Raw genomic sequence first — 17,257 nt, forward strand, 5'->3', positions numbered from 1 at the left:
TGCATTGGGGGAGGGGCAGAGAGAGGGAGAAAGAGAATTTCAAGCAGGCTCCATGCTGCCAGCGCAGAGCCTGATTTGGGGCTTGAACCCATGAACCATAAGATCATGACCTGAGCTGAAATCAGGAATCAGTTGCTTAACCGACTGAGCCATCTAGGTGCCCCCCCTGCCATGTCAGATTCTTAAGAGCAGAAAGTTGATTGGCTCAGCTCAACTTTTAGAGCAGAGGCACCAAGTTATAAGTCAAGGGCAAGCCAGAGAAATGACTGTCTTTGGATCAGGTATCCATCCCAAAGCTAGTCATCTGTGGCTGGGGTGTGGGGATAGAGGTACATGGCACATGGGCTCACCTTTTCAGGAAGGCTTGAGCAATGTGGGCAGTTGCAGAGCCTGTCTATTGCAGTTACACTCACAAACTTTATTCCTTCCTGGGTTTTTCAGATGCAGCAGGACTAAATATCTAACCTCCCATCTACACCCACCTCAGCTCTGACACTCCCATCTCATTTCACACTACCAGTCTGCAGATGTGTTGTGTCCGTTCTCATGTTATTTGCTAGCTCTCTGCTCTTCTACAGTCAGAAAGCTCAGGTTGCTAATCCCAGGCTTCTACATGTGACAGATATCTGTTTCTCTTTTTTTGCTTCCTGCCACTTTTCTTTCTGTTTGGCTCTTAAGGCTACTGTGACCACCCTGTACTACGAAATCTCTGAGAATGATTCTCCTTGGGATTACATAGGCCCTTGGCTTGGCTGCCAAAGAGATGTAAAGATTAGTTAAATTGTTAATTACATTCAGCTACTTTATGTTCGACTAGTGTGCTACAGGAGTGCTTCTCTAACTTTCGATGTGCACATGAAACACCTGGGGATCTTGTTAAAATGCAGTTGCCTTGGGAGCTGTCATCGGTTTGAGACTCTGCATTTTTAACAAGCTCCTGGGTCATGCTGCTGCCCATGCTGTTAAAAGAATGATACTTGCAGTAGAAGGCTAGATTGTGAAGTGCTGTGCCCTTACTATACATGCAGCCTTCTGTATAGGAAGCACCATGCCCAGGTCTTCCATGTTTAGCAGTGTGCCTCGTATGTGACGTAATTCAAATGTTGCTTGGGTCATTGAACTAGGCACACATGAAATGCAGGGTTTTCTATGCCTACTTTTTTTTTAGTGAGTGTTTTTTAAAAAAAAGTGCTACTGCTAGGAATTTATCCAAGGGATACAGGAGTACTGATGCATAGGGGCACTTGGACCCCAATGTTTATAGCAGCACTCTCAACAATAGCCAAATGATGGAAAGAGCCTAAATGTCCATCAACTGATGAATGGATAAAGAAATTGTGGTTTATATACACAATGGAGTACTACAGGGCAATGAGAAAGAAGGAAATATGGCCCTTTGTAGCAACGTGGATGGAACTGGAGAGTGTGATGCTAAGTGAAATAAGCCATACAGAGAAAGACAGATACCATATGTTTTCACTCTTATGTGGATCCTGAGAAACTTAACAGAAACCCATGAGGGAGGGGAAGGAAAAAAAAAAAAGAGGTTAGAGTGGGAGAGAGCCAAAGCATAAGAGACTCTTAAAAACTGAGAACACACTGACGGTTGATGGGGGGTGGGAGGGGGGGAGGGTGGGTGATGGGTATTGAGGAGGGCACCTTTTGGGATGAGCACTGGGTGTTGTATGGAAACCATTTTGACAATAAATTTCATATATTGAAAAAAATAAATATTTATTTACTGAATTTAAAATAAATGTTAATCTAACAGAGGGCAAAAAAAAGTGCTAAAAATCAGTTACATCAGTAAACATTTCTTTAGGATCTGATTATGCAATAAGCATTTCTTAAGGAGAAATATAAGGAGAATATTACAGTTCCTGTCCTCAAGGAGAACACTGGTGTGTTTACCACTAACTCTAATATATTTTTACTGGAATTGTGGAAATGATTTTAGAATTGTAGGGGTAGCAGTTAAGGTAAAGGAGCCTGTTTATGCTGCTAACAATTTGACCTTCTGTAATTTAGAAGTCATTTTTCTATACATACAGTGAGGTTAGTGGAGTTATTGGGATGTTTATGTGTGATAATGCATATAATAAATGTCGTCACTTAATAAATGATCACTCCTGTTTTATGAGTAATGATGGTGGAATTAAGAATAATAGCAGTAATATTTAAGATAGTTTTTATTATCCAGCTAATTCACTCTAGGAAAATACTTTGTCCCTCCCTTTCCTCTCCAAGTCCATATATTACCCTAATGTGCGATTTCACTTTGTAGGACTTATCTGCAGTTTAATCTTAATATTGTTCTTGTTTAAAGTTTAAACTTCAAGGAACATGCATTTTAAGAAGTCAGTAGATTTCCCTTGGTACAAAACTGCTCTAGGCACTACCATAGGAAGATAGAAAGAAAAAGAAACATGTTTTTCTACACTGCAGCTGGTTAAACCCAAACTGTTATTTTTCCCTTCACTCTGATATCAAAAAATTAATGTGCTTAAAGTGTTTCTCTATACCTCTCTTGCCATGTTGGATGGGACAGAAAATACATACATATACACAAATTTACATGCATATATACATAAATTCACAAGTGAATAAAAAATGTGTTAAATAATAATATAATCTTTGGAAAGAAAGTAAATGGGATATGCAGTGAAAGGAATATTGAAATCACAAGTATTGGCTTAGATCTTATTTATAAATGATAAGCATCCACATAATGAATAACATCTGTATTCTTCAACTAAGGCCAATTAACAGATATATTGTACTTCCCACACAAAATAGAAACCAGCTTGTAATAAATGAACAGTTTTTCATTCATCATACACTCAATCAATTTCTAGAATAAAACTGGCAGACCATCTTCTTTATCCCCACATAAAGTAGAGTATCACCATGAGCTTCCATGAAGAAAAAGTTGGTCAGAGCAACAAATGTAGCTGTTGATATAGTTGCAACTGTTAAAGAAGTCTTCAGGAGACTTACCTTGTGAGAGGTTGGCACATGAGCCTCTGAATCATAGGTGTTACCAGCATCTTACTGAGAAGAAGTACTTACAAAGAAGACCTTAGAAACAAACATTTAGAGTTGACCCTTGAACAACACAGTTTGAAATGCACGGGTCCCCTCATATGCCACTTTTTAAAATAAACACAGTATATACTGTAAAAGTATTTTCTCTTCCTTTTGATTTTCTCTTCCTTATGGTTTTCTTTTTTCTAAGAGCTTACTTTATTCAAACAGTACAATATAGAATACATACAACATACGAAATGTGTGTCAGTTGCTGTTTATGCTATCACTAAGGCTTCCAGTCAGCAGTAGGCTATCAGTAGGTACGTTTTGGGGGAGTCAATAGTTATACATGGATTTTTGACTGGAACAGGGGGTCAGTGCCTCTAATGCCTGCATTGTTCAAGTATCAGCGATATTATTCTTCCATTACCTAGTTCTTTTTTCATTACCTATGTGACCCAGATGTAACCCAGATAGCAGCTCCCTGGATTTCTTGATGTCCTCCAGTATACCAAGGTCAACTTGTTCTTTAAAATACAATTTAAATGAACTCAAATCACAGCCTCACATACAAGAAGTTCCCAGCATCCCTCCCAGTATTTTTAGCAGTTTTACTTGGAGCTTACATCTCTCCTGGACTCCTTTGCCTCTGAGTTCCTTCTCATGTTGATTTCATACAGGAAAAAAGAAACTGAAATACCCCAGGCCATATATATATGTGTGTGTGTGTGTGTGTGTGTGTATGTATATATATATATATATATATATATATATATATATATATACATATATATATACACACACATATATATATGCAAAATATATATACATATATAAACATATATAAATATAAACATATATATATACAAATATAAACATATATGTATATATACATATATATATATATTTTTTTTTTTTTTTTTTTTTACATCAAGTTGGGTAATGCAAGTGAAAACACTTCAAGAGGTACAAAGTGCTATCTTGGGGAGGTAATAATCTTCCTAAATGAGATAGTGACATAAAGCATCGTGAATGTTCTAAGAGCAGACCAGAAGGGAAAAACTGAAGATAATGAAATAGCATCTGCTTGTTTCATCTGGCTGAAAATACAATAAAGGGTGAAGCGCTGACTAGATTTTGAAGTCAATTACATTGTCTGTGGGTTATAATAAGAAAGGAAATTTACCCATGGAAGTTTAAAAGGGAATGAACAGCCAAAGTGAGTCATGTGATTGCAAGAATCCAGAAGAGTATTCCACACCAAAAGAGAGAAGGGTTGCCAGAATACTTTGAAGCAGGGTGAGGCAGTAATTACAAGGAACACATTTTCCTTACCGTTTTAAAGACAGCAGATCCACATGGCCTTTGTCTCATTTTCTGGTGACTGCCAGGTCTGCTCTTGAAGCAGTAGCTGCCAGGGCACTAATCAGCTGCTTCCACAGCTCTCGTGTGTGCCTGGCTCTCAGTCTCATTACTTACGTTACATTCAGTTTTCCCAAGAATTTGTTCCCAGCCTCCTTTCAGAAACTATTTCTAACATGGTATTCACTGTTTCCTAACTCTCCACATCACTCTCATGTAGTGTAATCCTCAAACTACCTGGATATACTGTATCTCTTAATCGATTGGACTGAAAGAAATTTGGGTAGGTGAGGTTCATTTGTTGTTGCTGTTGTTTTAAGGGCAGAATATACTTCATTTATCTTAGGCACTTTTTTAAAAAAAAATTTTTTTTCAATGTTTATTCTTGGGAGAGAGAGAGAGAAAGAGAGAGAGAGAGCAAGCAGGGGAGGGGCAGAGAGAGAAAGGAAGACACAGAATCTGAAATAGGCTCCAGGCACTGAGTTGTCTGCACAGAGCCCAATGCAGGGCTCGAACCCACAAATTGCAAGATCATGACTTGAGCTGAAGTCAGATGCTGAACTGACTGAGCCACCCAGGTGCCCCCATCTTAGGCACTTTGCATTATATGTCAGAAGCTTTATTCTATAGCACTAGAAATCCCTTTTTGAAAATGTGGAATGACATAGCTCGTTCCACCTACTTCCATGGACAGGGTCACAGAAGTGTGGAGTCCCTGACTGCTGTCTGCACTAGTGGCTTACCTTTTTAGCCCTATCTCATTTGCAAGTGTCTCATTTGATAGCGTTATAGAAGAGTTGTCTGGCTCCCTAGACCCAAAGAAAGGTGATATGTGCATAAGGCAGATTGTTGGGGAAAGACCGACATGGAGTCACAGCTACACAGAAGTGGGCACAGGCGGGCTGTGCAGTCTAGCAGTGCTGAAGTAGCCAAGAAGGCAGGAAGTGCTGCGACAGGACTAGGCATGCTGTGGAGCCAAAGCCCTCCTCATCAATGATCTGGCCCCATTTTGCCCATGTGGAAGACAAACTTAGGGTGCTCTCAGCAGCCCAGCACTCATGAGAGGCCATGATTTGTGTGCCTCTGAAGAATATGGAGCAATGGGTCACTTCAGCATTGGTTAATTTTCCTGCCCCCTTTTCTGAAAGAACAGGCCAGCTTGGCCAAGGCATCATACAAGCAGGGAGAATTGCAAAGGAGATTTTTAAGAGATGTGGTGCATAGAGAATTCCCTTCTCTTCCCAAGAGCCACTGCAGACTTGCCTAGTTTCTTATAACTTTGTAGGGGTCCACTCTGCCTCTTTTAAGCAGGATAGTGTGCCATTCTTTGGGGTTCTGGTTTCAAAGGTTGTCTTCTAAAGGAAAGGCGAGTTTTTCAGAAGGCACTTCAAGTAGAGATGTGACAACCAAATGTGGTCAGCTGCTGGGAAATGCAGATGTTGAAGAGTCAAACCTATGCTATAGCACTTGGTGCAAAATGTTTATTACTGCTCGAGCAGCTCACAATAGCTTCAGTAACCCCATTTTACAGACTGAAGTTGAATTATGATGACATTTTTCAAGGTAGAGCGAAAGCAGTGAAGTCTGTATGAGTTCCTTTGTCAGTAACTGTATTTGTCTAAGCAACTTTAGGCTGATCTCTGGCAGTGAATCCATAATTCAGATGAAAACAATCGTTTAAAGCCAATGTATGTAAAATGAGTAGCCAACATGACTACTATTTTTAGTGCAGAAATATATTCAAGATCAAAGTCATTGGTGTTTGCCTGTTTTATTTAATCATACGCCTTCTACCTGGAAGACACAGGTCTTGTGGCATAAAGATGAGTGTGCAGGGAATGATTCAGGCTTTGTGCGTCCAAATTAAATTCTAAAAGCCAGGATATTCATCATTCTGACATCTCTTTGCAGATGCAGAATGTGTATTGAAATATCTCTTGAAATGTGTCTTGTTTACTTAAGGAATACATTTACCAGATCATGTTAATTAGAAATAATACCTGAGTAAGGTCTTTAATAATGTATCTCTTTTTAAATATAAAATCGAGGCACTATTTTTCCCAGTTGCAAGAATGGCTGTTTCTCCTGATTTCCTATACTTTAGATTTTGAGGTGTCCTTCTGACTAGTTTATGTTTTTTTTCAGAGTTTTGAGTTTTCTTGAGAATCCATTATTTTTGGCTATATGTAATCTAGGTTTGTAGATATTATGTATTAAAAATGGAGAAGTCAGAAAAATATATTTGAAATGAGACACTCCATACTATTAAGATTTCTTATAATTGAAAGTATTATAGTATTATTTTTTTTATTTTTTTAAAGGTTTATTTATTTTTGAGAGAGAGAGCACAAGCAGGGGAGGGGCAGAGAGAGAGGGGGACAGAGGATCTGAAATGGGCTTTCACTAACAGCAGTGAGCCCAATGCAGGGCTCAAACCCACAAATTGGGAGATAACGACCTGAGCTGAAGTGGAACACTCAACCAACTAAGCCACCCAGAAGCCCCAGTATTATGTTGTAAGAGGTACGTTCTTTATAATACCTCAAAAACACAGTTTTAGATATTGAGAACATATTTTTAGCTGTCCTCCATTTTGACATTTTTTTGTGAAAGATTTGATGTAAAGAGCAAGAGGATTTTATTATCAATGAGTAAAAATTTCCAGTTAAAGCGGTGCCTGAGTGGCTCGATTGGTTGAGTATCTGACTTCTGCTGTCACTGCGGAGCCTGCTTTGGATCCTCTGTCCCCCTCTCTCTCTCTGCCCCTCCCCCACTTGCTCTGTCTCTCTCAAAATAATTACACTTAAAAAAAATTTCCAGGTACATCTCAGAAACCATTTCCCATGGAATCTCAATGTTACAAAATAAGTAGTGAAAGCTTACCTTGGACCTCATTGATCTAAGTAAACTCCAGAATCATAAATACAATTGTGTAGTAGAACTTCTAAGTGGAAAGTTGTCATCATTTTCAAGAGAATTAATGGCTCTTGGAGGTATGTATAACTTAGAAATGACAAAACTGTCATTCACTCAAAAAACAAGATTGTAGAAATGACAGAATGAACCCTAGGAATCCTCAAACTTGCGTTTATTTATTTATTTTTTTTTTAACGTTTATTTATTTTTGAGACAGAGCATGAATGGGGTTGGGGCAGAGAGAGAGGGAAACACAGAATCAAAAGCAGGCTCCAGGCTCCGAGCCATCAGCCCAGAGCCCGACACAGGGCTCGAACTCACAGACTGCGAGATCGTGACCTGAGTTGAAGTTGGACGCTTAACCGACTGAGCCACCCAGGTGCCCCAAACTTGCATTTAAATAATGCCTCCTTGGGGTGCCTGGGTGGCTCAGTTGATTGGGCCACCGACTTCATTCAGCTCAGGTCATGATCTTGCAGCCTGTGAGTCCAAGCCCCACGTTGGGCTCTGTGCTGACAGCTCAGAGCCTGGAGACTGTTTTGGATACTGTGTCTCCCTCTTTCTCTGCCCTTCCCCCACTTGCACTATGTCTCTCAAAAATAAATAAAAACATTTAAAAATTTTTAAAAACAAAACCAAAAAAACAATGCCTTCTTTTATGAGGTCCTCAATAAGACCTTGGTCTCCATAGGCCAATAAGACAGAGCTAGAAAAGTGAATGTGAGTTTCTCAAATTTATTTTGCCATAACCTTTGTTGAAGTTTTCTGAGCACCTCAGGATATGCGTGTTCCACAGAACTTACTTTGTGAAACAGTGGGTTGGATTTAATCGGGTAGCCTGTACTCAAACCAAGCTTCAATTTGGCAAATCAAAAATTTGCTTTTGCCAACATTTAGATACAAAGAGCTAGTATAAAGTGATGATGTAACCCATTCTGAATTTAGAAACGTGTTTATTGAAGTTGTCTGAGTTGTCTTGTCTCTTCTGTCCTCCAGGTGTTTCATCCCAAACATCTATGCGGCTCTCTTCACTGGGGCTCTTGTTCCTTTAACATGCCTTGTGGTAGTGTTTGTGGTGTTCATCCATGCCTACCAGGTGAAGCCACAGTGGAAAGCATATGACGACATCTTCAGAGGAAGAACAAATGCTGCAGGTTTGAAAGGAACCCTTTTCCCTTTTTGTACTTTTGAGATGGGAACTTTTTAATGGTGGGAAAATGTCACTGAATAATGTTTACCAAAAAAAAAAAAAAATGGAGAAAAGTTAGACTCAGCTTCTAGCACTGAAGCCATAGGTTAAGCTATGGCTCTCCAGTTTCACCTGCTTCTTGTCACTTCCTGACATGTCTCTTTCTTCGGGTGCCATAGGTTTTATCGCTGGTTCCAGTTTTGTCCTTAAGATACTCGTGTTCAAGGGGCTCCTGAGTGACTGTCGGCTAAGTGTCCGACTTCAGCTCAGGTCATGATCTCACGGTTCGTGGGTTTGAGCCCTACATCAAGCTCTGTGCTGACAGCTTAGAGCCTGGAGCCTGCTTCAGATTCTGTGTCTTCCTCTCTCTGCCCCACCCACTCGTGCACTCTCTCCCTCTCAGTCTCAAAAATACATATATAAATGTAAAAAAAAAGTTAAAAAAAGATACTTATGTTCCAGGAGCATTTGGGTGGCTCAGTCAGTTAAGGGACCAACTCTTGGTTTCAGCTCTGGTCATGATCTCACAGCTTGTGAGATCAATGCCCGCGTTGGGCTCTGTGCTGGCAGCATGGAACGTGCTAGGGATTCTCTCTCTCCTACTCTTTCTGTTCCTCCCCTGCTTGTGCTCTCTTTCTCTCTCCCTCTCTCAAAATAAATAAACATTTTTAAATTTTTTTTAAAAAGATAATCATGTTCAAGTCAATGCCTCACAGCCTTGGGAACTGCTTCCCCGGGCTTTCTTCAAGCCAAGCAAGAACAGCCTGTGTTCAACCTGTGAAATCTGTTCATTTCTTTCAGCTTCTGAGCCTTCATCACAGACAGCCCTCCCTAATGCTCATGAGTGCTGTATTTTGCTTGTGGGGTTTTGATTGTGCTGACAGATGTTTAAAAACATATGTGATGGGATAGCTTCATAACTGGCTACACATGTCTGGTTACTTAAGAGCGCAAGTCTTTCCAGCGCAAGTTGGCTTTCGCTGCAGCTCATTTTTTCCCTTTGAATCATACTTAACACAGGTTTTTATGACCTGATTCTTTTTTGTTGTTGTTGTTGTTAGATTAGAGTCTCTTAGGAATTTTCTTAACTAGGAACAGTAACCATACACCTTCATAGACAAAATTCTCTCTAAATTGGTGTCAGTGATGGGGATATTAGAATCTTGTGATCTGGGGATGGGGGACCCCTCTTAGGCCAATGAAAAAGTCTCCTCTTTTCTGAATTTTTACAGATCTAAAGCCAAATGAGTAAGAGGAATTCTTCACATTTTAAGTGCTTTCCAAAGTTTAAGCAAGTTACCATATACAAAGTCCCTTGAATAGTATCTAATACATTATTATCAGCTCAACAGAAATTGTCACAGGATGAGAAAAGCAGACCTCTAATGTATGAAGAGACTTCTAGTTCCTGAAATGGATGAGGGAACACATGAAAAGATTTCCTCATGATATAAAGAGAAGGAACTTCTTGATGTTAGTTTGTGAGGTAGTTTGTAGGGTAGCTGTTTCTAGCCAGCTCTTGTCTCCCCTTTCCCATTTAGCATGCAGTCATTGTGTGGGCTGAAATTTTATATAACGTTATGATTAATCTTAACTTTTTAATAGAAGAAGTAGTATTCAATGTAGAAATCCTACTTTTTCATGGGGCATAGGATTTATCCAGAAACTGTGCTTTTTTTCAACTTGGGATTCATTTTAGTAAAATTAATATTCTCTTCAGAACAGAAAGTTTGTTTTCTTTTCCCAAATGATAAGATTTGTTTTGTTTTCTATATGATATAAAAGTGCTAGTATTTGCATGTTTTCAACAGTGATAACATAAGGGCCTAACCTAATGAGTTAATTCTTTTTCATGGCTAACTACATTTTGGACATGATCCATCATGGATACAGTAGATAATAATACTCCAATTATCTGAAAAACATAGCCCTCAAGCATTAAACATAATGCTAAAAGCTTCAGCATACTTGTTTCTCAACTAGGGAAACCTCTCGTGCAATGAAATATTAATAGAAGCATTGTTCTGTTGTAGCTTTTCAAATAAAAATACTATTATAATTCTAATTCCCCTATTCCCATGTCAATTCAGTCTAATAGTCATTATTTCACACTTGGACTCTTACAGTATTTTCCTGACTGGCCACTAGTTGTAGTCTTTTTCTTCCCTATCTCGTCTTCTCAGATGTGTATATTTCAGAACTGTAAAGTAGGTTCCCTGACTCCAGCATTACAGTCACTTGTTGTTCTCTCTCGTTGCCTGAGAGAAGTCCAGTCTCTTTAGCCTACAATACAGGAGTTCCTAGAGTCCACGCACCAGGCCATCTTTTCATCCCCAAGTTACTTAATATTTATCCTGCCTTCTGACCATCCCATGTATTTTCTCTTTCCTAAAATTACCTGATACTGTCATCTTTGGTCATGTAAGGAGACCTCTGCTCTGCACTCTTCATCAATAGCTGACAAAACCCATGTGTTTAGTAAGTAATATGAGAAAATGTGGATGAGAGAGAGGTGGAAGACATTTATTATCCTCCCATAATCTTCATTAGCTCCCTAAAACTGTCCAAAATAAACCCATCATTTCAGTAAAAACAGTATGCTAGATAAGCACAAGTGAATTCCCCTAGACCCTCCCTTCCAAGAAGGTACTACTAAGTTTGAGTTGCCTGGGTGGCGTAATCAGTTAAGCATCTGACTTCCGCTCAGGTCATGATCTCAACAGTTCGTGATTTCATAGTTCACAGTTCGTGACATTGCAGAGCCTTCTTGGGATCCTCTCTTCCCCTCTCTCTCTGCCCCTCCCCCACACACTCTGTCATTCTCTCTGTCTCTCTCTCTCTCTCTCTCTCAAAAATGAATAAACTTAAAAAATTTTTTTTCTAAAAGTTCCCAACATGCTACCTCTTCTCCGAAGCCTTTGCAGTTGCCTCTTCACCGAACCACATCAAATAAGAATTGCTCCTTTCCCCATCTCTGCCTTTAAAGCTGGTTGTCCCTATAGCCATTATAGCACTTATCATAGAATGAGATGGTGACTTCTTTCGGTGTGTGTGGTTGATATCCTTAATAAATGATGAATTCCTGGAGGGCGAGGACCATTTATTATTCATCTCTATCTGTATCAGCACAGTCTTGTAAATTGTTCAGTAGATAGCAGGAGCATAGTTAATATTTGTTGACTGAATAAATTAATAATCATAAATGTACCATAAAATCTTTTAGGTATGGATCTTTAAGCTAAATATAGCATTAAAAAGAAGAGGAATCTGTTATATCATCAAAAGTAAAAATTAAAGGATTTACCTCATTGATCTCATTGTAGGTATCCCTTTGAAAGTTATTATCATTGGGACTGTAATTTTTTTTCTTGACTTCTGTGATTCCCTAAAATATGCATTCAGCTTTGACTGCTGGCATGATCTTTTATATTTTACTTGCAATGTACTGTAACCACCTCCATTTGAATATGTTCCACTTAATTCAAATTCAAAATTTCTAGAAGAAAAAGAAAATGTCTTCTCAACCAAGGAGCATTTGATACTGTTTGAATCTTTTGGCTAAAATTCCTTTGCATTGACCTGAAGAGTGTCCAGTCAGGATGGCACTGTAAATTCATTTATTGCCCTCTGCCCTACTCCATAGAAGCCCTCACCTGGGACGTACAGACAGGATATAATAAGAGAAAATATTTTTTAAAGGGACATGTCTTTGGGTCAGAAATAGAACAGGAACACAAAGTAGTAAACTGGGCTGAAGCCATGGACCCAAGGTTTTCTGGGTCCACAAGCCAGTGGAATGTGGGAGTATCTCCACTGATGGGGGAGTGAATTAGGAGCTAAAATATTTCACCCAAGGCAGGTAGACTGGAGCAGTAGCACTTGCATGAAACACCTGCCACAGTAACTTGGGCTTTGGGTTACAGGAATTTGGGAGGCCAAGGAGAAGGCAGACAAAGCATTTGATCTAGTACCTGGCCCAGTTTTCCAGAGTTTACAGAATGTATTGCTATCATATCTGCATGTCACTGTAGGGGCTGGAGGCCCAAGACACAAAACTAGTTCTCCTTGGATAGGAGAGATGAGTGGAGGCAACCATAAAATCATTAGAAAAACACAGACAGACAAAGAGAGTAAGCAAAGGAACAAATGTTTTCTACTCAAGATTAGCTGAAGTATAAGTGTTTCAGACATTGGAAAAAAAACAACAGATAGCCTTTAAAATCAGCAATCAAAAAGATGAATTTAAGCCAGAAAAGAAGTTTACATATAGAATAAGCTATAAATAAGTTTGATAAGTAAGTTAGGATCCCTGAAAATATAGAGCAGGAATCATCGAACTGTGGCCCTACTGGCCACTCACCTTTCCCCATTTCATCTATTCTCTAGTAGCTTCATGGAGATCTAATTTACCTGCAAAAGTTCATCTGTTTAAATTTACATTTCACTGGTCTTTAGTGTATTTATATAGTTGTGTAACTATCACCATAATCTAATTTTAGAACATTTTCATCACCTCAAAAAGAAACCCCATATCCATTAGCAGGCATTCCTCTTTCTACACTTCCCTGAGCCCTACCTTCTATCTCTAGAAATGTGTCTGTTCTGGACAGTTCCTGTAACTGGGTCAGAGAAGATGTGGTCTTTTGTGTCTAGCATCCTTCATTAGCAGCATGGTTTCAAAGTTCATATATGTTATAGCATGTAGCACCACTTAGTTTTTTGGTTGTTTTGTTTTGGTTTGGTTTTTTGACAAATAATATGCCAGTGTATAGATACACGACATTTTCATTTTCCATTCATCGGTTGATGGACATTTGGGTTGTTTTCACCTTTGGGCTATTAAGAACGCTGCTGTGGACATTCATATACAAGTTTTTATATTAACATAGGTTTTCATTCCTCATGAGTATATACCTAGAAGTAGAACTGCTGGGTCATATGGCAGCTCTGTTTCACATTTTGAAGAACTGCCAAAGTATTTGCCGAAGTGAAGGTGCCTGGGTAGCTCAGTCTGTTAAGCATCCAACTCTTGATTTTGGCTCAGGTCATGATCCCATGGTTCATGGGATCGAGCCCCTCAGGCTCTGCACCGACCCTGTAGAGCCTGCTTGAGCTTCTCTCTCTCTGCCCCCCACCCCCGCACATGTGCGTATGCATGTGTGCATGTGCCCTCTCTCTTTCTCTCTCTCTTAAAAAATAAATAAACATTTAAATAAATAAACAATTTTCCAAAATGGCTACAGTGACCTGTTTTTTAAGTAAATTTTGTTTGAAACTGAGCCACACCCATTTGTTTGCATGGATCCTATGCTGCTCTCACAATGCAGAGTTGAGTATATGTTGCTGCAACGGAGACCGTGTGGCCTACAAACCCTAACATATTTAATATCTGACCATTTACAGAAAAAGTTGAACAGCTGACCCCTGATATAAAGAAACATATATCCACTAAAAACATTTAAACATGAAAAACAAAAATAGATATAAATAATATAAAAACAGGCAAATATGAAAATGAAATAATTTCAGAAATCTTGGCAATGAAAAATATACTCTTTGAAATATTGAAATATCTTGACATTTGAGGTAAACCTAGATGAGTAACAGAGAAGAGGAATGAATTAGCATCTGATGGTAGGATTGAGGAATTCACTGAGGTCATGTGCGAAAAAGAGAAAATATGAAAACTAAGCTAAGGGGTATGAGAACACATCACAAAAGACAAGAATATAGGGAATGGAGAAAAAGAAGATTTGAAGAGGTAATGCTTGAGACTTTTTCAGAATTGAAAAAAATGAACACAATTACACATAAGGTAAACACATTGTAAAAAGCGGGGCGGGGGGAGGTGAGAGAATGCTGAGAAGTCTAGTATATTAGCAAAATATAAAGTACATTTTGAAAGTTCCCATGTCTGTATTTTTGAAAAACTGGAGAATGAGCACCTTTTCTTCGCTTCTCATATTCGGTACTGTTATGAGCAGCACCAGCCCCACACAGGAGTTCAGATGCCACTTTGCAAACACATGCCACTAAGCTCGCTGCAAACCTGAGCTCTAAAAGCAGCACACAAACTCTTCTCTGCTTCTCTCTGAGAAACCTGCACTTTTTACACCCCATGTACACTAATGCCTGAGGAGGAAGGCAGTTCTAATTAGTCTGAAGCATATCCAGCTTGGTTCTGCAATTCCAAGCATCTACAAAAGCAGCCTTTTTTCCCGAAGCACCTCTGATATGATGGTGTATAGTTTAGGTATATTTTGCCTTGCGTTTTTTAACTGGATGAGCATTTATAGATATATTAGATGGCAGCATGAGAAATGTATTTTCAAGTAGTGAATCAAGAGTTGAAATCACTTTTAACAATGAGTAAGATGCATTATGAGAAGGAAAGGTCAATTTGTAGTTTCCTTACAGCCAAGCTGGGTTTTGTGTTCAAGTAAATGGGATGGCTGTGATTATTTACTTACTGTAGAGTTTTAGGTTTGGTAAACAGATGTGATAAGTTAACTCCAACATCAGACCTCTTTGACTACCTAACGAGTTGGCAGCAGTCATTTTTTTAGGCCTGGAGTCTTCTATATTCTATAGAACTGTTCTCCAAACTAATCACTCTTATGCAGATTAGATGTATCGGACAACTGGAGCAGGTTTAGGTCAATCTACTGCATTTGGTTATGATTACTAAGGATCAGTCCCTTTACACTTTGTGTTCTGAGTGCGTTTTTTGCTCCTGATAGCCCTTTATTTCAGAGTGCAGATAAACTCAAGGAAATCTAAAGGAAAGAGGAACAGAGAAGGAGTTGCCAGTGAATACAATACACTCTGTGCTGTAGTCTCCCAAAGACGGCTACAGTCCATCCCTTCCCTTTCTGAGTGTGGTCTGGGGCAGTGCTTACAGCTTGGCATTCTGTGGCCCTTTTGCTGCCAGACCGCTGTGAACCAAATTTTCGACGGTCAATGGCTCCTAATGAGAATCACTGGCCTCCTCCTCCTCCCTTTAGTGGGGTGAGTGTGCAGTGAGAATGAGTCAGGAAAAAGGTATGTTCCCTGAACTAAATTTCAATGTCTGAAACAGCGTTTTAAACAAAGCCTATAATTTTAGGGTTTGGTTTTGATCTCTGGCAGTGATAAGCTTGTCTCTCCTTTTAGGCTCATTAGAATTTACTGGTTCTTTCTGAATCATCATCCAATTCCAATGTGAAGAATGATTCATGGATCAGGGAAGGAAAATTAATTTGAATAAAAAGAGGAAGTAGGTGGTTACAAATCCCTTTCTTAGAAAAATCCCACGTATGTTTCAGTATGTTACATAAAGGTGGCTTGATCCAGCTACCTGTGGATAGCATAAATCTGAGGTGTGTGGCATCTCTGGAACTATAATGACTACTTCTCTACTTGGGAGCATATTTGAGGATGAATGCTTCCATTTTTTTTTTTCTGAAACTCCATTTCCTCATACTTAGGGTGAACAACAGTAGTAAAATAAATAAAGATTCCATTGCAATTATGAAAATCATTGAAAAGTTGTTATAATGAATATAATATATAACATATCAATATATAATAATTAGTTAATATATACTATTCATTACATTAATATATAAATTATTATTAATATATAATTGGTTGTTATTACTATATGATATAATTAATGTATCATCCCATACACCCTAAAGTTGAATGATTTCTTTTTCTCTCTGGACATTTTGAAAATTCCAAAAGGAGTTTCAAGAAACCCAATGAAATCCAAAGGAAAAAGAAGAAAAGGAAAGAGCTCCTGGTAAATGCAATACACTGTGTATGGTATTCTCCAGAGATGGCCGCCCTCAGTTATTTCCCTCCCTTTGCATATGTGCTACTCTTCACATAAAGCAGTAGAGCCTTTCCCCTCCCTTTAAATCTGGACTGGCTTTGGACTTGCTTGGACTAGTATAATATGATGGCAGTGAGGCCGTCCCATAATGGGCCTAGCCTTTAAGAAGACTAGCACTTTCGGCTTCCTTCCTCTTGGAAGTCAGCCACCAGAAGTCCAATTACTCTGAGACCACCATGGCGTTAGGAACCCCAAGCTAGTCTTGCGGAGGAGCCATGTGAATAGACATGCTTGGCAAGTTGTTTCAGGCATCCCGGCTCTGATTCCAGACATGTGAGTGAAGATGCCTTCTTGTAGTTTCCAGCCTGAGGAGACACCACACAGAGCAGAAAAACTGCCCAGCCCAGATTGTAGGACTGTGAGAAATAATGAACTGTTTTAAGCCACTAGATTTTGTAGTGGTTTATCATGGAGGAATCAATAGCTGAAACACTCGGGTTCTGGTATCCTTATTATCCTCACATCAGAATTCTAAGTATGTCACTGTCACTTCAAATTTTATTGCTTGCAGAAACATACATGGTTTATAAATGTGAAAAATATATATATATATTTTTTTTCCTAAAGCAAAATTAAGGCTTCCGCTAAAGCAAAGTAAAAGTAGTCTTACCTAGTGACAGTATGTGCTTAAATAAGATCCAGAATGACCAAGATAACAGGTTTCACACATCCTTGGCAGTAAGCTGCTTGTCTGCAGTCTACTCCCAGGTCCAGTGCTGAAAAGAAAATAAAAAAACAGTTCCTGGGGACCTAAGGGAAACCCCAGAGCTTCTCACTACACAGTAAACAGCTCTTCCATTTGAGCTAGAAAAAGCTTTGTGAGCACAGTTCATTCTTCCCACATTTGCCAGTAGTGGTAGGGAAAATCCAAAAGATTAAAGAAACAT

At 39.0% G+C, this 17,257-nt stretch overlaps 1 protein-coding gene across 1 annotated transcript in view; it reads left to right on the forward strand.

Moving 5' to 3' along the window:
- Positions 1-17,257, forward strand: part of ADGRV1 (adhesion G protein-coupled receptor V1) — a 563,604-nt gene that overhangs the window by 457,793 nt on the left and 88,554 nt on the right. The window contains exon 86 of the mRNA XM_047878513.1: positions 8,302-8,459. Coding sequence (XP_047734469.1) covers positions 8,302-8,459 — 158 coding nt within the window. The remainder of the gene's footprint in view (positions 1-8,301; positions 8,460-17,257) is intronic.

The sequence above is a fragment of the Prionailurus viverrinus genome, chromosome A1 (genome assembly GCF_022837055.1).
Source record: "Prionailurus viverrinus isolate Anna chromosome A1, UM_Priviv_1.0, whole genome shotgun sequence".
Taxonomy (NCBI): Eukaryota; Metazoa; Chordata; class Mammalia; order Carnivora; family Felidae; genus Prionailurus; species Prionailurus viverrinus.